Source organism: Xiphophorus maculatus, chromosome 15, assembly GCF_002775205.1.
Source record: "Xiphophorus maculatus strain JP 163 A chromosome 15, X_maculatus-5.0-male, whole genome shotgun sequence".
NCBI classification, from domain to species: domain Eukaryota; kingdom Metazoa; phylum Chordata; class Actinopteri; order Cyprinodontiformes; family Poeciliidae; genus Xiphophorus; species Xiphophorus maculatus.
Window position 1 is genome coordinate 22,150,592 of NC_036457.1, and position 20,560 is coordinate 22,171,151.

The following is a 20,560-nucleotide window of genomic DNA, read 5'->3' on the forward strand; positions in this document are numbered from 1 at the left end:
CGGATATAGAAGCCCCGTTATGTGACTGCCCTCTCAAAAGCCTGCTTTTAATTAAAAATATGAAAATGATAAACAAATGCTGTAACAATCCAATCACTGGGAATACAGTCAAGGCCTGGAGGGCGGTTCACCATATCGAGGGAAGAACTGGGAAAACATCCCCATGTACACCGTTTGTCCAGAACCCTGACTTTCTTCCAGGTGTGTTAGATGCAGGGTTTGGGGAATGGGTGGCTGAGGGTGTTTCCTCTTTGGGCTGTCTTTTTAAGGAGGGGATCCTCATGTCTTTTAATCAAGTTGTGGAAGCCTTTGGAGTAGGGAAAAATAACCTCTTCCGTTTCTTCCAGCTAAGAGACTTTATTAAAAAAGAAACAACTCTACTCGGGGACACTGAGGTTCAGGCATTGAAAAACTGTTTTTCGGAACTCCTGAAGTGCCACTCAGTATGTGCTACAAAATATTAAAATGTCATAAGCGTCACTTATCAACTCTGGCCCAGGCCTGGGGAGGAGAGCTGAATATCGAGATTACTGATGAAATGTGGAGCAGTATCTGGAACTCTGCCAGAAAAATTACTATTTGTAATCGTTCCTGGGTGTTGCAACTTAAATTACTACATAGAGCTCACTTGGCCCCAAACCGGGTATCTAAGTTTAAACCAGGGTCCTCTTCACTGTGCCCTAAATGCAAAATACATGAAGGCAGCCTCACACACTGTCTTTGGTCATGCCCCAAGATCCAGATATACTGGGAATCTATTCTGGTTGAGACTAGGAATATTATCAAAACTAATATTGATCTCGATCCAGTGTCTCTTCTCCTTGGTCTACCCAAATAAACATATTAAAAATCAAAACAAGAGTAAGTTGTATAATGTCCTAATTTTCTGTGCTCGAAAGAATATTTTGTTACAATGGATTTCTAATAAATCTCCTGCTATTATTGGGTGGAAGAAGCTTATTTTGGAATATATCCCTCTCAACTTTCTAACATGCCTCGTCCACTCTAAGACTGACATTTTTGGACGCATATGGAAGCCCTTCTTGAATTATGCTGAAGGACACGTGTCTACCATCCTGTCTCGAGCGTTCATAAATGCTTGGATGTGGACTATATAATGATGGAAGTATGTATGCCCCCTATCTTATCCTTCCTTTTGACTCTGGACTGCACTGCTGAGCTTTTGTTCTGTGTTGTGTTGTTGTTGTTATTAAACAAAAAATTAATAAACATATCTACAAAAAAAAAGAAAAGGGTAAGCAGTATGCACTAGTTATTTGTCTTACAAATAAGTCGTTTATAGGTTTAAGAGGGTATTTTCCAACTTCCAAGAGATTTTCTTACAAGTTTGTATTTTATTTGGCTCCCACCAATTCAGACCAGATTCTCTTCTCCCTCTGATTGAAAATCATCCCCTCAGAATGATGCTGCCAACACCACCGTGTTCACAGTGTTGTCGGTTTGTGCAGTGCAGTCATAAAGTTCAGTTTTGGTCTTATCTGATCAGAGCACTGTCCTCCACATCATGTGACCTGTTGTGAACTTCCTGTTTGATTCAAAAGGCAGATTTGTGGAGAGCCTGGCTGATGCTGTTCTATTTACTTACTCAGTTAATCTTGTGTATTTATTGCTTTGACTCAGATATTTCAACCATTACAGTAAAGCTCCAAACATTTACTCCAAATTGTGACTTTTTTTTTAGAATATGAAGTCAACATTTGGTTCTTATATTGCTAAAAAAAAAGGAGAAAAGATTGGACAAAAGAAATAAAATTAACAAAAAAGTAAATAAATCAAAAATGATCCAGCCTAGATTTTATGACGGACCAAACTAGTTTGACTTATTTGATCAACTATTTGGCTGCCTTTGTTTCTAAATTGTTATTTGTTACTGTAAATTGTTTTTAGTTTGCAAATTGAATTTCTAAAACTTCATATTGTTCAATGTTGTAACACAACTTACAGTGCTACAAAGGCTCAATATTTGGACAGAATTGCTGACAAAAATGTTCTTTGCATAACACATTAGTCAGCAGATTCCAATCTTCAAAATATTAGCTTTCACATTTGTTCGGTAAATGACTAATGCCATATTTTCAATATATTAGAATATGGATTCGGATGAGGCCTGTTGGTCAGATCAGAACTACTTTTTGAAAATAACCTTTCAGCAGGTATGCCTTTCATTTATGCATTAAATATGTATTTTTAATGTTGTTTGTGAACAGCTTTAAAAACAACACGTCCCAGTCTTTTGTTGTCTCTCGACGTCACGTTCGTCTTCAGGTCGAGCTGTTTCTGGAGCGCGTGCCGTCCTCATCAGCAGCCCAGCCTTTCTAACCCCGCTGGGAAAATCTGAATACAGCCGCATCGCAGCGTTCAAAGCGTTTGGGAAAAAGTAGCAGTCCGGAAGTTACAACACTTTAAAAGCTTAAAATCTAAAGTACAATGACAGAAATCAGATTCTGCGAGTTAATAAAATGAATTAGTTTCCTGACTCTAAAATAAACATGAACCAGTTAACAGCGTTTCAGTATATCGCAATGTTTATTTTTGGATTTAAAAAACATTTACATGTTTCTTTGCATCTTTTAATGTGTTTCAAATATTGTTTGAAAAAGGCAGAAGGACTTAAATGAAAACTCTCCAGAATGTGCCATTTTTTTTATCCGATTAATCAATTAATCTTCAGAATAATTGATTGAATGATCGATTGCTAAAATAATAAGTTGCAGCTCTAAAAGAAGTTATCATTTGAAAGCTGCATTTTGGATTTATTCAGACTATCCTTAAGATGTGATTATTGATGGGATGTTTTTGGTAAAAAAAAAAACAAAACCAAACAATAAATCTGCCAGGGGCCAACAACTTCGCCTGGATCCTTTCCAGTTGTTTTGGGGACACCAGTAATTAAAGAAGTTCCTGATTCCGGTTCCGGTTCCTCTGTGAAATTCTGTAATATTGATAAGCAAACGGGACGTCTCGTTTCTCCAGAACTCTACAGCTTTAGAAACGTGACTCCTCTGGTGCAATGCGTGGCCCTCAGCATCCAATGAGCTGCGGGATGCCCCGGAGCCCCGCCCCTCGTCGATATCTATTTATAATATTGCAACAGCAGCTTTTTGACAGTTATTACTCTCTCTGTTAGCAGAACCTCAGGAACCGCAGCTTTATCTCAATGAACGCGGCCTCACCTTGACCCAGAGCGGCCCGTTATCGTTCCGACAGCTTACATTTTCATCTCTAACGAGTCCCCGTCAGAAACTCCTCCAACTTTTCCTTCTCTGAGCTGCTTCATCTTCAAGAGAAACAATGACAGAGGGGAACAATGTGACGGAAAGTGACACCAAAGACCCTACCGCCGGAGACGTGCCCGTGGAGCCGGTCTCTGCGAAGGAGGAGAAGGAGGAGAACGGAGAGTATAAGGTGGTCTTGGCGGAGAAAGCCTCTCCTCCTGCGGCGGAGGAGGTCGAGTTCGTCCACCCCGAGGGCGGCTGGGGCTGGGTGGTCATGCTGGCATCCATGTGGTGCAACGGCTCGGTGTTCGGGATCCAGAACTCCTTCGGCTTACTGTTCTTGTCCATGTTGAGAGAGTTCGGCTCAGAGCACGACCCGGACCTGCGCTTCAGAACCTGTGAGTAGCTACAGCTTACTGTCAGTGTCAGTTCTGGGGTAAGACCGTGAAGACATGGAGTTGAACCAGCAACCTTTGTAGCAGCAGCCTCAACACAAGCACACTCTGTCCTTTCATCTGCTGCTTTTCTTTAGGCTCATTTTCTCACATTTAGTTATTACTGTACTCACTGTAAGTGAGCTAACGGCACCTAAAGGAAGGAAGAAAGAAAGAAAAACAAGTTGTTTCCTGCCGTGACAAGGGGAAAAACCCTCACAAGTCAAGCGAAAGAGCAGTGGTCCAAGTTAGTAAAACTACAATAACTGTTGAGGAAAAATCTCCTATGCTATTAGCTCCACATTGCAAAAATATTTAATTTAAGCTTTTACTATTTTTTTCATTACCCATATTTAATAAGAGCTATTTTAAGCTAATAATAAATAAATAAATAAATAAATAAATAAATAAGAGCTACAGCTGCAAAAAAAAATATTAAAAGGTATATTTTTCATGCTATAGTAATAAGAAAAACAGTTGCTAGTCTAATTTACTTAAACTAGCAACTAAGTAAATTAGACTTAGTTGTCTAATTCATGAATAGTTAGACAACTAACTATTCATATGAAACTATTCATATATGAAACTCATGAATAGGATGAGTTTCCTATTCATCCACAAAGGAAACTCCAGGGAATGGATGGATAAAAAATGGAATTAAAGAGCAAAAATAGTATCATGAAATGACAGAAAAGGTTGACTGCACGTTTAAAACAGATCCATTCCTCAGACATGAAGTATTGTTTGACCTCTTTTGGGAACTCTGTGGTAAACAATAAGATTTTTGAGTCCCCTTTTTAACTTAAAAAACCAACAACACTCTGCACATCTTGAGTTTTCAGAGTGTTGATTCCAGAGCTGAGGAGCATAGATGTTAAATTCTCTCTGTATGTTCTGGACCCAGAGTCATCACGTGTGTGTCTAATGGTTTTAACGGGCTATGATTATAAACTTCTAATGTTTTACAATTAAGGGCCATGATGATTTAAAAACTAGTGAAATATGATTCATTTTCTATGTCCTAGTCTTGGTTTTTGAATACGCTGAGCTGCCTGATTTGGTTGATCAAACACATCGACATTGAAAGCATGGATTCGTTTTTCTGTCTCCTGTTTATTCTTTTCAGTTTATTCTCATTATGTTTCTAAGACAGTAATACAATAATTTAGTAACAGAGTTTGTTGTTAATACTATGATCCCATAATTACACCAACGTTTTTTCTTCATGCTCTTTGGCGTTTTGGTCTAATGGAGTTGGTTCAGTGCTGATTTCGAACTGTGTATGAAATTGGAAGAAATGCTGACCCATTTGCTCATATAATGCACAGAATCCGACTATAATGGAGCGGCGTTGATGCAGATACATACAGTTGCATGTTATTAGCATTTGATCATAGGTGTCATCATTTTCAGTAAAGTGAGCCAAGAACACAGCCTTGAGGAACCCCATATGTGATCCTTACTGACTTAGATTTACAACTGCCAAATGAAAAATTAGTCTGAATTTCCAAAATAAGATGTGAATCCCAGCCTTGAGCTTGCGTCCTCTGAGTGAATTGCTTATCAGATTTAGGCTTTGAATGATTTAAAAAAAACAAAGCAAAGTAAAAAAAAAAAAAATTATTATTCTTGACTGAAATAATTACATATTAATGAATTTTTTTCAGTACGCACTGGGTGGAAATGTAGATACACCTGAATCACCTAAATTTGTAATTAAAAGATGCTCAAAGTTCTATAATGTTTTTTTTTTTTTTTCTTCACTTTTCGAGGTCTAAGTGACTCTTGTTGGTTATCTTTATTTACTGAAGCCAGAGTGACTTCTTTTTGCAAGGAAAACCGAATGTATTCTGGAGGAACGATTTTAGCGGATAAGACTTTTAAACCTAACAACACTATCAGTTGTCAAACATGGTGGTGGTTGCATCATGCTGCGGGTCTTATAAACTAGTTTTAAAATAAATTTTAAAAAACAAATCACCTCAAATCAGCAGCTGAATGAGTGAAAGCAGGCCCAGTGAACCCAAACACATAAAAAGTGATTTTGGAATAACTAAATTATTTTTGGTATAGGTTTACCAAGATCTTACTAATTCACAGTATTCATTTTTTCTGCATATCTCTTTGGGCTAAAAGCTGTACACAGTAGAAGACTGACAGGAGTTAGATAGGAAAAGGTCATAATGGGGAAATTTGTGTGTGAGTGTGTGTGAGTGAGTGAAACAGGATGGATTTGTCCATGAATAATGTAATTATGACCTTGCTGTTCCACTGTGATTATAGCCACCTGTTATCGATGCTGCTGTCTGAAAGATGAGCATATAGGATTAAAAACAGCACAAAGAAGCTGTTGGTTTTCTGTTTCCTGAACACCTTAGAGATCCATTCTGGTGCTGCAGCTTATTACATTTGGGGAAGCCTGACTGTACCGCAGTCCTCAGTTTCTAAAGGATGAACTGATCTTTAACTCTGTTAGAAGTAAAGTTGTAATGCAACAGGAATGTGAAATTAGGACGTTAGATTCAGCAAAAATGTTTTGGTTGTTGCATATTTTGTCATGATTTGTTAGGTGTCTTCAGCAGTTGAACTCTGGTTTCAGTAAGTTAAAAGAATCTTCAAAGCTCCAGCTCTTGCTCAACCCCCTGTATGAGGCTGTAAAAACGTGCAGTATCTCATATGACGACCGGAGGCATGGTCATGTGTGGAGAGGGCATTGACACCAGGGATCAAGGTTCTGTTTTCTGTTATCTTTTCAAACTCAGAACCGTTCTGTGAGATGCAATCTATGATAGAACATGAAAACTAGACTGGTATTCTTCTTATATTTTGTAAAAGAACAACCATACTTGTTATAATATCTTAAATAATTATTATCTGTAAAAACACCAGAAAAGAAAAAAAACCCACAAACAATGTATTTAAATGCAACGGAACAAATAAGGCTCTGTTTTGAGTTTAGTCAAAGTACCATGTAAAGAAGTAGAACTTAGATGGACCTAGATGGTTCATATCTGACAAGTTTCTAAGATTTGTACACCTAAGCCTGGTAACACAAAATAATAATAGTAAATCTACTTTTGAAGACAGAAAACTAGTGCACTGATCTAAATATTGGCTCAGTTTTCAGTCGTTTTTGTGACATCTTTTAAAAATCCTTACCTGCCAATTCCGATTTTGACCAATACCAATTTTCTTTTGCCTGGAATGTTGCTCAAAATAGCAAGAATGTTGCTGAATTGGCAGCAGTGGGGAAACTATTGTTAAATGTAAATGTGCAGACATGGCCTGGTGGGCTGGGCTATCAGCCAAACCTTTCTCACAGGAGAGCAGAGGACACTGGTTGATTTTTAGACAAGATCGGCTGTACATGTAAAAATCTATCTCCCAAAATTAAGGAAATGGGCACTGATGAGTTGGCTGGCTGATGAATCGGTGCACCCCTAGTGTTTCCAGAGGTCATGTTAGACTGATTAGGTTGTTGTAGGTTGTTGTAGGTTGTTCCTCAAGGCTGGAGAATAACGCCTTGAGGAACCTCACAAGATATCTTGCTTTGCTCAGATTTTCATTGCGAAATCAGCCAAGTCATGAACCAGTTCACCACAGGTGTTCTTGCTAAATATTTTAGCCTGTCCTCTATGACTTAGTGTGTCAGTGGTTAGTATTTACCTATAAATATGCTGTAATGTTGCATTCTGTCTAATTCACGAGCCTGATGTAAAGCTAGCAAAGCTGTGATCTGAGCTTCAGAACCAGAATTGTAGTATTCCTGAAGCTTGTTGAGACCAGTCTGGAAATCTGAGCTGCAGGGGTTCAACGACTTATGGACTTCAATAAAGACATTTAAAATAATCTGTAACTGTTGTTTACTTTAGTGTATATTCATATGTAAAAATGAAATGCCACCTTTTAGTCCTTTTATTTGTTTGGCCAGTCATTTAGTATGTTCATAACGACTCCCTGACACTCTTAGATTCATTTTGGCCTTATTAGCTTGTCCTAAGGCGATATATAAAATATTGTTTTAGGACTATGTAGTTGTGTTTCTGTTTTCCCTTTTACCTTGGTCCTTTTTTTTTCAGTTTAAGAGCATTTGTTTTGCTCACCTGATGGATGTGATGTACATCTTGCGCTATCTGATGAGTGTTTTAACTTTTCTCTCACTGGATCTGTGTGACAGCGCTATTATGTCCAGCTGTTCTGCAGCTGTCCCTGTCTGTTCTCAAACTGGCCCTCGGTGCTTCCCCTAAATATAAATCACAGACACAGAACTCCAGGGATGCTGCCTCCAAGTTTAAACTTGTTAGACTCCATTGTTAAACTGCATAAGCCTGCACAGAGGTAGATTAGCTGTCTAGATAAACAAGATTTGCTGTAGTGCAATATGAACTCATTGGCGTTAACCTGCAGCGTTTCACGGAGCCTTACAGAAATGCAGCAGTGCTTATTATGTCACAGTACGGCTGACGCTCAGAGTAGGAAAGCTCTGCTTTAGAAGTGACTGCTACAGGAAAAGTTAACTGTGCATTTCCGGTAATGCCTTCATCCTGCTCTGCTCTACTCATTGACGTATGCACACATCGACTTATGTTGTTCCCAAATGTGCTTGTCTCCGTGAAGTACTACTTGAACGTTCGCATTCAACAACAAGCCTTCCTGTCGTTAGACGTTAAGCCTAAAGGGAATAATAGGCCACTTGACGAATCTAAAGTTGGACCTTGGAGTAAAGGAAGTGCAGTGAAGGCCAAGAGGCATGATATAATAAACATAGTGAATCAATAGAGTTTGGGTTTGACTTTGTATGATAAACATTTTTAACGACAACTAGAAAAAAAGAACGTTGGTTAGATACATGTGAAAAAATCAGGACGACAACTAAAATATTCAGTTGTTTATGAAGAAACGTTCACGTCCTGATGTCTTCACTGCAAAAACACAAAATCTTACCAAGTATTTTTGGAAATATTCGTTGAGATGCTGTGAGGGGATCCAAAGTTAGCTGTGCAGGAAAAGACATTTGGTAGAACAAATACTTTTGACAATGTCCTGTAACATGCTGGAGTTGAATCAGGATGTGCTTTTGGTTCATCTACATAAAGAGGGGGAGAGACTTCAAAATGATAAAAACCATGTTTTAGATTTAAAGATTCTGAAGGCTAAAAGCAGTTTTTATAAAACTGTCAATTATCTCCATACACTGAGAGGCTGACCTGCCTTATCCCTATACTTAGGGAAAAGTTGTATCCCTAAGAATACAACTTATTATTGGCTGTTAGCTACAAGTTTTCTAGGTGTGAAAAACCATCAGTGCACATTATTTAGAAAGATAAAAATGAAGCCTGGTTCATTGAGAGCAAAATACTGAGTTTTAAGATGTAAGACTTATTCAAAATGTATTTAGATTGCCACACATATTTGTTCATTAATTGATATTAGTTGGTATTAATACTTTACTTTATTACAGAAGTGATGCACCAGCAAGTTAAACTTGACTTAAGTTTAACTTTTAAAAGAAAATGGTGATTTGAGCCAAGTTGGCTTGGTCACAGTCACAGCATGGAGAACTTTGAATTTAAAATGCATATCAGTAAAAAAAAGTGACACATTAACTTATGTAGCATAAAAAAAAGTAATTCTTCAAACACGAACCCATTGTCATGTGTTTAGGTCATTACATAGATGCTGATCTCGGCAGGACTAGTCGTTCCTTACTGCTCAGCACTCTCACACATTTCTTCTTCGTGCAGGCAGATCAGAAAGAGGAATATCTTTCCCTGACACGAGTTAAACCTCCCTCTGTTTATCTTTAAGACAGCAATTTCTCTTCCGTGGACGCCACCCAACTTCTACTTTTCTTTTCCGTTTTCTTCCTTGCTTGTTTTCTACTTCACTGTCTGTGACGTGTAAATGCAGTTTTCCCTCTTTACCCATTCTTTAAACTCAAATGTAAGACATATTTAAAGTGGTCTTACGTAAGACTGAATGGGTAATTAGTCTACTTAAAAATATAAAATATATACACATATAATGTGAATGCTATTGCAGGGATGTAAAGCTACTTAAAATAACTTTAATTGAAAAAAATAAATCAAAAAAGACATTTTGAATGGACCTTCTTGTAGGTGAAAGTTCATATACAAGGAAGATAGTCTATGCCAGACCTCATTGGAGTCACTTCACAGCACCTTCATCTGTAGATTGAGACCACTTGTGACAGGCAGCAGGTCTTTTTCACTTATCCATTGATCAGTTGAGTTCTCAATACATGGAACTATACTGCATCAGTAAAAAAAAAAACTTCTGTCTGTTATCTTATTGGTTATTATCTGCATTATTGTCAGTGTCATCGTGTTTCTCTCAGGTAACTTTACCTATCTTTGGGGTAAGGTCCAACCTGATATCTAAGTACATCCTTCATCAGTAAGCTATAAGATAAAGTGGGATCATAAAATCTCATTATGATGGGCTAGTAGGGATAGATTACATCCCACAAGTCTTGTGTACAGATAGATAGAATGTAAACAAAAGGTACAATCGCAAGAAATCTTGAGCTTCTGACATTAAATGGAAAGATTCTCTAATCAATGGTTGATGATTTACTGTTTGACGCCTGTAGCTGTGGGTAGTTTTTGCTCTTTCTACAGTCTTTGCAAACAGAAGCTGCATAATTCCCAGGCTTAATGACCACCTCTGGCACCTTAATGTAGGTAGTTACACACTGAAAAACCCCCACCTGAGTGTGCTGTGAGCAGAGATGCATACCAAAGCACATGTCACAACATGATTCTTTCTCACAAAGTCAAGCACACAATCTCTAGAAGCACCGCATGCCTTATGGGATGGTGAGAAACTTTGGAATCAAAACCCTGGTGAATTGATGCTTTATTGGAGGTTGATTTGTCTGTGTTGTATTTTGTCTTCTCTCTGTTGACTGTGGGTCAGCTCACAACTTACTGACTTGTTTGTGCATGTTTGTCTGTTCTTTGATGGTGCAGAAAGCTTGATGCTTTGAGTTATAGCAGTGATTAGATAGAACATCTTAAGGCACTCACTTACTCAGGCGTACAGTTGAGTTATCAGTAAGCATATCGATTGTCTGCATTTCTCTTGACAAATTCCTTCATTTCCTTCATTCTGAATGGATACTAAGAGTTTGAGAAGCTATTTGGACACATATCACTCTTTTCCACAAAAGCAGAGAACAGTGGTTAATGTGGCGCAAGTGACAGTCTGTGCACCACAAAGTGGAAGTCTGGCTGATGTGCATCCTTTCAACTGGTTATGCCAACTCTCAACCTTATCAGTTTGGTGTCCTGCACAAAACAGTTTGATGTGATCACCGCCAGGCAGTTCACTGTGTGACACAGGGTACACAGTCGTAAAAATACACTTTTGAACGTATGGATCCGCCGGATTTCAGCTTTGAGTATGCGCTGACATCCATGGTGTGAAGTATGCCTGGGGCTCGTTAGTCATTCTGTAGTTTAAGAAAAGCATGTGTAGGGGTAAATGTAGGTAATGCAACTTAAGAAGATGAAGAATCAGGATATGACAGAGTATGCATTGTTGATTTGTTGCTTTTGGGCCTCAAATTTGTCTTCATATTCCTTTGATCTATAGAAGAGTTCATGGTACACTCAATAACAGGTTTATTGCTGCATACACAATCCAAATCATCATTCCTCTACCACCATGTTTTACAGTAGGTAAAGCTGTTGTTGTTGCATAGACCTCAAATATGACTCCAAAATACGTTGGAATGCAAAGGAATTCATTCTTGACTCAACAACCACAATGTTTCCTTCGAGCCCAAATCATGATGCTTCCACCACAGCTCTTGAATGGGTTGTATGTGCTGATATCCTGTGTTTGGTTTTCGTCCAGATATTACATTGTGCATTACTCTTTGGTCTGATGTCCAAAGTCAGTGAAGTCATTATTTTTTGGAGTTCAGTCAGAAGTTTGCTGTGTGGTAATTTATTTAACAAAATGAGAGCCAAAATGCAAAATTGATGTCCATCCACCCATTCAGTTGCAACCTGAAGCATTCATATCTATATTTCTTTAATATTGCTGATGAAGAATTTTAACCCATTCTTCTTTACAATGTTGGGGTTTTAGGAAATGTGTTTCTGCACTACTCTCATAAGGTCTCATACTATTTCCTCCACATGAAAGCCTGAACTTTAACTAAGTCATCACAACACCCTAATTTGTCCCTTCCAGTCCTTCATTTGCAGGTTTGCAGTTGTTTTGTCATTTTCCTTTTGCTCAGTCAAGTCTGGAAGATTCAGGTTCAGCTGTCAGGGGCCAATTACATTTGATTCAAGAATAGTTTGGTGAACAGAGGAGTTCATGTTGAGTTAAGGGACTAGAACAGGCATGTCCAAAGTCCGGCCCGAGGGCCAATCACGGCCCGCGGTCAGATTTCATACGGCCCGCAGCTTCAGTCTTATAATGTATTATTTATGGCCCGCCTGCACTGTCAAACAGAATAAATAAATCATAAAACTTGAAACTGTAGTTCCTCCTTTCACCAAATGGTGGCAGCACCACTTTAATACTATCAGTCTCTGCCTCCGTGCAGCGAACCCCTCTCCACTCATTTCTGCCATGGCCACTGCAAAGAAAACAAGTTTACAGTGAGGGCCGCCGCTTTCAAGAGAGATGGGAATTATAATACTTCTTCACTGAAAATCAAGCCAATTGTACTTGTCTAATTTGTAATGAGACGGTTGCCTTGTTTAAGGATTTCAACGTAAAGAGACACTACCAGACTAAACATGCTAACACATACAACAAGCTAACAGGAAGTGACCGTGCTGAAAAACTAAAGCAACTCCAAGCTGCACTGGCATCACAACAGCGATTCTTCACGCGGGCCTGTGAGTCAAAAGAAAATACCACCAAAGCAAGCTACGAAGTGGCCATGTTAATAGCTAAACATGGCAAACCTTTTACTGAAGATACATTTATCAAAGACTGTGTTATGAAAATGGTGGAGAACATTTTGCCCTGAGAAGAAGCAAGAATTTGAGAATGTTTGCCTGGCAGTAACAGTGTGGCACTGAGAGCTGAGGACATGAAACTGAGTATTTTGAACGGCAACGTCTGTCACTATCAGCAGTGAAGAGCCAAAAGAACATTTATGGCACTTATTTTTATTAAAGTCTTGAGTAAGATTTGGTTATTACTGTTGATGTTATGAACCTGTAGATGTGACAAACTATTACTTTCTGAAAGATATTGTAAATGACAAGAGCAAAATTCACTTGTTTTAAGATTGAATAATAACAGACAACTTTGCATTACTTATAACTCCTGTTTAAAATGTTCTTGAGGCAAAGATATTTTTAAACTCATGTAAATTTAAGGTATTTCATACAGTTTGTTCAATGTTATCTGACTCTCCAGATATGAATGAAAGGCAGAATTTGGGTTTTTAGAGTTGTTCTCATCTGCCTGAGTGGCTTATATTTGTTTTTTTTTTTGTCATTTGAAAAATAAAGATAATTGTGACAATGAAAATTGTTTTATAACGGTGTGCATTTGCATGAAACGTTTGTAGTTAAAAAATGTCCGAACAAACTATTGGCCCCCGGGCATCTTCACTTTATCAAATCTGGCACTCTTTGCAAAAAGTTTGGACACCCCTGGACTAGAAGCTACCTGGTTTCTGTGGATGCTGAACAAGCCCATATCATTAGTCCTCCACCACTGTGTTTTACAGTTTGTCTGAGGTGATTCAGGAGTCAGACATCATGCCTGGTTGCCCTTGTCTCTCTGAAGCACCTAGTTTCAGAAAGCTTGTAATTTGTCCCGATGCAGGATTACAAACCTGAGCCATAGTCCTATGTTCTGTTTGGTCAAATAATAATAATAATTCAGTCTTTTTTGATTCTTTCATGAACTTTAACATTTAACATGCAAACTATAGCCTGGAGAGTCTGAGAATTTGTTCTTTTTTTTGTGCAATTTCTCTGAACATTGCATAGTCTGACCTCACCATGAATCTCCTCCTGGGAAGAACTGCAGCTGCTCTGAAGGTTTTCCTCTTTGGCCTGGCCTGAACACAGGCCTGAATGCTTCATGAAAGAGCAAACTAGCAACATTTCTTCTCTAATAAAACTGCTCACTCTTGCTGATGATCAGTCAGGTCGAATGTTTTTGTTAGGTAAATAATATTTTGTTCTGTTGCCCAGATATATAGTTTCCTTTCTATGAGACCTCTACAGGACAAAATGTTCATATATTTTGTTCTGATCCATAACTCTCAGAATGTTAAAGAGGGTGTACTTACTTAAATGAATAATTTTATCCCAATTCGACATGTGAAATGAGCCATTGCTCCCATTTGACCACTAACTTCTCCGGTGGCATGATAGTTGTTGACTGAAAACAGTAATTTCTGCTCAACCAATCACGAAGAGAGATCCAGGGGCGGGAACATCCAGTCCATAGATTAGCCTCAGATTGTCAGCCTCAGCGGTCTTCAACATCGGTTAGGAGTTCCAAGTCCGTCCCTCTGGGAATGCCACATGGGGCTATTCATGGGGCTTATGCCAGGAAAAGCCACATTCTTCTTATTTATTCATGAACGCGCCAACAACCTTTGACCTCTCCAGAGAGCGTTTGCAGACCTTATCTGCACTGTTTTGATGATGCTGACAGAATATCAATAACAAGACGTCATCTAACCATATTGTGGCTGAACCTTTTTGTTTTCAATGCCTATGAAATAAAAAGCATAAAATAGGAAGTAAGAAATATGAAGCTGGTGTTTCGGCTGTTCAGTCGGGTAGAAAATATTATTTCAGTATCAGTGCTTGGGAAAACCTGTTGAGATACTGAAACCTGGCTGTGCCCCAGTGCACATAAACAGGAGGGAAAAGGCCTGTTTCCCCTCTGTGCTGCTGTTTCACTGCCTTCCTGTCCCAGCTCTGACTCGGTTTCGTAATGGAGAAGCACCGTAGTGAGCCGGGTCGAGTTCTGCTTTACAGAATAGGGATGGATACTCAGTGTAGATGTTCTTTGTGTTTTGTTGATTTACCTTGACTCCAACTTGGTATTGAAAAATGAAAAGCAAAAATAACCAGGATGGATAATTCCAGCAGAACTTAGCATGTTTGAAGCATACAGACATTAATGTTTGACAGAGCATTTGGTCTCAGGCGAGCTACATGTGGCTGCAGGTGAAGAGAAAGTCTTGGAAAGTTGCATGTTGGATGTGCTAAAAATGTTAGACATGAAAGATTAATCTTAAAGCCTTGACATATCTTAAATTACAGCCATCATGTCAATATGTGATATTTCATTTTGAAGTGTTGCTTGGATATGATTGACTGTAATATTTCAACTGTGACGTGCCAATACCTTTCATCCAAAGAGTGGATGCAAGGTATTGGACTTCAACTGTACTTAATGCCCCCACAGCTAAGTATTTACTAGTATTGAATTTTTTCTGTTTTTGTTTTTTGTCTCACTTAATGTCCTCATGGGCTAACAAGACACACAAACAAATGTTTCAAAGATGCTGACAGAAACCAACATCAACATCCTTCAAACATAAAGTGTCCTCTTTCGAAAGTGCCAAGCTTTTGAAACATTCTGAATTTACTGAAACACATAATACTTAAAAGAGATACTGTAGTTTATCTTCCTTACTCATATAAAAGAAATCTGGGTAAACACCAAGGACTTTACCAAAGAATTACATTCTGAGAATCATACACAAAGAACAATAAAACAAAAAGTGCATCTTTATTTCATTCTTAAAGTTCTACCCAAAAGAGAAATTACAGGACAGTTTAAAATGCAGGAAATGACTGCAACATCCTAAAGACCATACATCACAGAGAGCGCCAGGCAGACGCACACAGATCCAACATAACAAGATTCAGAGATACATGAGAGGATAATCAGTCTGCAGACAACTGTAGCATACAGCATACAACGACACATCCATCATTTTTACTGCCGTGACCTCCTTTAAACATTTGTAATATATATAAGTTAGGGTTTTATCAAATTTAACTTAATTTTTTGGGTTAGATATCTACAAAGAGATGAACAATATGTACATAGCACATTTTTATATGATTGTAAAACCCATTGTTCATCTATTCTTTTGTTTTTCTTTTGTACTTTACAAAGTTATACATCTGTTTTACATGAGTTTTTGTTTAAATGTATCAAGTATTATATGCTGGTAAAGAAGTAAAACTCTGTGCTTCTTTACCAGCTTGTAGTTTACATGTGTAAACTAAAATGTAAGATCAGGTTATAAAGGTTTAGGACATTATGCTCTCTTGGTTAGAGTATATAAAGTGTTAGAACTAAATAATGAGTTAATGAGTTGTCAGAAAACAAAAATATATTAAATATTCTGGTGTTAGTTTTGAATTTGAGTTATATAGTATGAAAAGTCTGAGTCATTTATCATTTCTATGTTTGGTATTGTTAACTTAATGTCTCTCTCAGTTTCCTTCTGATGTTTCCTTGTTTACAAGAAGCTGCCAGAAATCTACTCTGTGCTATAGTTAGCCACAGATAGTGGAGAGACGCTTCTTGGAGTAAATACTAGGAAGGAAGAATCCTGACGTGCTTCAGCGATCTTAAAGATCTACAGAACAAAAACCAAGTATTTCTAGAACACAATAAAATGTCTGTAAGAAAATTTTAGCTAAATGTCTTCATGATTTCCAACAGGCAATGTGTCACGTTACCAAATCTTGTTTGAATTTTGAACAGGCAGAGAAAAGGTCAACAACCGTCACTTGTTTAGCAGCAACACTAATGGTTACTATTATTAACCATTTTCAGGAGAAAGGATGCCTTCTTTTAATATATAACGTTATCCCTCTTTATATAGGGAGGTATACCTCGTTATACCTCCCTTATTTAAGGGGATCAAAATCCCTCTTCTCCCCTATCCACATACACAATAATGGGTCTAGTTATGGCTAGACCCATTATTGTGTATGTGGACTATAAGGATTTATGATTCCCAGTGCTTGTTTTTCTTAGATTTCATAGGTGGAGCTTGTATCTGATCTGCTGGATAGGAAATAAAGCCAGTAAAGGCCTTACTAGAGCTCATCCTTGTACTTTAAACCGAGGTTTTAACTTGTAGCTCTTTGGGAATCACTTTCCTGGTGATAAAACACATGCTAACCTTAAATACAGCAGCGATAAAAAGCACACACACCCTCAGATGCTTTGTCCTTTTTATTTCTTTTATAAATCAACTATGATCAGAAAATGTACAAAAAGCCCTTTAGAGCTGCACTTATGAAAAAAACTTTTTTTTTTTACGCATTTCTTAACTCTGTTATTGAAAAAAAGCCCAATTTTGTTGAACTTGAAAAAGGTTAAACTTTCTACTGGCTCTGTACATGAGAGATCACAAAAAGAAAGTTTCAGTTTGAAGGTAGATGTGATGTATGAGGAGACAAGCATTTTTGCTGTATCCTCTAATTTAAATACCAGACTGGCATGTTTGTTTACATTTTACCATCTGTAGATTCTGGGCTTAATAAGTGGGTGGATGATAATCTCCCCCAATCAGCAACCAGATTCAGCATACCACCCCTCGTCCTTTCCCCCCTTCACATGAAACACAACCCCCATTTAACGATTTCATCTGGTCTTCTACCAGCCACAGTACTCCGGAGTAATTCCAAGCATGCATATGAAGTGTTTTCATCTGTGCTCTTTCCTCAGCTAGGAATCACTCTGTGACTTTCCCAAACATATTTGCCGTGTCATCAGAGTGGAGCTTTCACTTCCTGCAGCACAAGGCCAGAAAACACGTACCAGACAAACGTTTGAAACACAAATAAGGACAACCGTGACTTCCTCCCTTCCATCCTCCATCTCAAGCGAGGCCAGCTCTTTTAAACGCTTCCAGCTGCTTGTTGTCGAGACGCGGTGCGGATGATGGACGGTACGCTGCGGCCCAGATGTGGAGCTGCAGCACCAAGAGGCCCTGATCAGGGATGTCTTTTTCTCTCTCTGTAGCTGAACAGCATCAGCGGTACGCTCACCAAGTAACGCAGACTGCAGCTACCTCACAAATACTTCCTCAATCAGACGGAGTTTGGACTTGAGCTGTGGGGCTGTGCCATGAAAAGTCACAACAGTTTGCACAAACCTTTTACTATGACCACTGCTTTCAGTGCTAGGAGTGTTGAGCAACAAGACAGGATGCTTTCACATCCTATGAAAAGTGCAGAAGGGTTTTGCATTCTGCTCCTGTGAGTCTGTAGTTTGTGGAATGACGTTTTGTTGTTGCTACAGCTGCAGGTCTCATAGGAGCTGTATATATTTAAACATTCTTCTTTGCAAAATATCTCAATCAGCTTGAATGAAGAACATTTACAACCACTAATGTTCAAGTCACAGATTATTAGTTGGAATTACTTCTAGACTTAGACTAGATCCTACTAAAACATAAATATGCTTTGATCCATGTTTCCTCTCACCAGGTTGGACCAGCTTTTAAATACAAACTCCAAAAGCAAACCCCTCAGTGTTCCAGCTATGATGTCACAGATGAAATTTTTTTTTATATACATATACATGTATATATACTGTATATACAGTATATACAGTATATATATATATATATATATATATATATATATATATATATATATATATATATATATATATATATATATATATATATAGTATTTAATATATATCCCATAAAACTTGCTGAATTTTAAATGCTGAAATTAAGCTTATCATGTAATCTTTTGTCCTATTCCCACAAAACTTACTTTAAAATTCTATATCTGAAGACTCGGTTCTGATTCAGCTAAGGTCAGGACTCTTTTATTGTTGCCTGGTCAAATATGCTAGAACTTTGAATTGGTCTGATCAGAAATGTGAATCTGAAGCTGATGACTTACATAACTGCGACATCAGTGTGTGAAGATGATCTTATCTTAGAAAACCCTGTAAACCAACAACTCACACTCCATTGTAGTCATCCATTAAAGAGCTGTTGCCTTAGCAACCCCCAGTTTTGTCCACCATTAACCCCCACTGATCTTTGGTTTTAAACATGACACTATTTCTGTGTGAATTTATGGATCGCTGTCCCTCTGTTGTTTACCTTGGCAGGTGTGGAAAATGTCAGACTGTTGCTGTGCATTTCCTTTGCTCCTGGTTGTAACATCAACACATCTTCCTTCAGATAAGATATTAGGCATCAGTCTCAGTTAAGTGCTGACTTGTGAACTCAATAAAGCAACACTATGACAGTTTTAATTGGAGAATAAGTTGGCTATTGCGACTTAATTATATGAGAACAAGTTAGCATGAAGGCTATTAGCATCTCCAAGAAATGTTTACTGATGTTTAACTTTCCTGTCTAATACACACTTCTGTTTTTCACCTTCCTTTTTCAGCCAGCAGTGTGCTGAGTGCAGTTTTATTTACTTCCAAAACCTGCGTTGTGGTCTAATAAATCCCTGACTATCATGTCAGCAAGTATGTGTCTTATTTGTGATACAAGTTATCTACCCCCTCATGTTTCCTCTGGATGTATTCAACCATGAAGTAACTTGCATGCAGTAAAAAAGTATTCACAAATTTAATCTGTTATTGTTTTTTTTTTGTCACATTTAGATTATTCAAACTCACAAGCAAATGTTAACAATTTTTGTACATTTTGTTTCCAAGTTCTGGGACAAAAAGTGTTGCTTTGAACAGTAGGTGTTAAATTCACCTGTGTTTTCCACATATTCTGATTTTACTTTCAAACACAGCTGATTAATATCCAATATTTTAATCATTGAAATGGTCCAAAGTAGAAACAAAGCATAGAGCAAGAGGTTATTTTTCACGAGGCTACCCCATTGATTGATGGCCCTTTTAATATAAGAGTTCAGAACTGAAAAAGCCTTTTTGATGAGAGGCGTAACATTTTCAATAAGCCCCAGAAGACGTCTAATCGCCTTCCACTTGAGAACTTAGGATAGTACAGCTGTTCATTATTTATACTAATACCTTGGTGGTTCCTGGGGTTTTTTCTATCAATTTAAAATTTTATTTCAATCTAACTCCACATCTATGTACAATAAATGTCATTGTAGTGAGCTGTGATAAGGAAGGTCTCAAAAGAATCTCCTTAAGATTCCCATCAACATAATGACAAAACAATAATACATCTGTCCAGGATGGTACCAGGTGATTTTTGTCTCACTATTCATAAAAGTTTCTGAATTTTTTTTAAAGCTTTTTCTCCTCCTTTGGCTGTTCATTCATCTGAAAGATCTGATGACTTGGGACCAAGTCCTAAGTGGTGTTGGGTGTTAGATGAGGCTTGTCTTCATCCAACAAATAGAATCTATCATCAGAAGAGTCTAAAAATGGGCTGTTCAGCTACTAAAGCCGAACTGTCGGAAAATCGCCTGCCACCTCACTGCGGCATAAGCTGAGTATTCCAGTTCATTAGCTGTTTCCATCTGTTTTATTTAATACATCATCAGCCAATGGCTTTACTTTAGCCCTTTGACTTTATTAACCAAATTAAGTGAGAACATGAGGTTCCATTAAAGCCCTTAAGTGGGTGTTTCAATCTGTCTTATTTGATAGCTTAGACCAGTTACTTCAAAAGGGGACACCTAGAGCTGCTGCTGTACATAGAAAAGTAATATTAGTGACTTAGTTTGTTAAATATGTATTCTATTGATTATAGCTACTAAAGACATTTTAAAAGCAGCCCCCAAGTGCTTAAAGTAAGCAGGTAAAAGTCTAAATTAAGTGAAACTTAGTTTTAGTTCTCACTTATTCTTCCCAACTGAAGATTTGAAGAAGTGAATTAAATTGACTGGATGAAAACTTTAAGATAACCCTGATATATTTTTTTGCATCCAGTTTATT

At 37.9% G+C, this 20,560-nt stretch overlaps 1 protein-coding gene across 1 annotated transcript in view; it reads left to right on the top strand.

Moving 5' to 3' along the window:
• The first annotated feature begins 3,115 nt into the window (after positions 1–3,115).
• Positions 3,116–20,560, top strand: part of slc16a10 (solute carrier family 16 member 10) — a 32,323-nt gene continuing 14,878 nt past the window's right edge. The window contains exon 1 of the mRNA XM_023347581.1: positions 3,116–3,634. Coding sequence (XP_023203349.1) covers positions 3,313–3,634 — 322 coding nt within the window. The 5' untranslated portion in view covers positions 3,116–3,312. The remainder of the gene's footprint in view (positions 3,635–20,560) is intronic.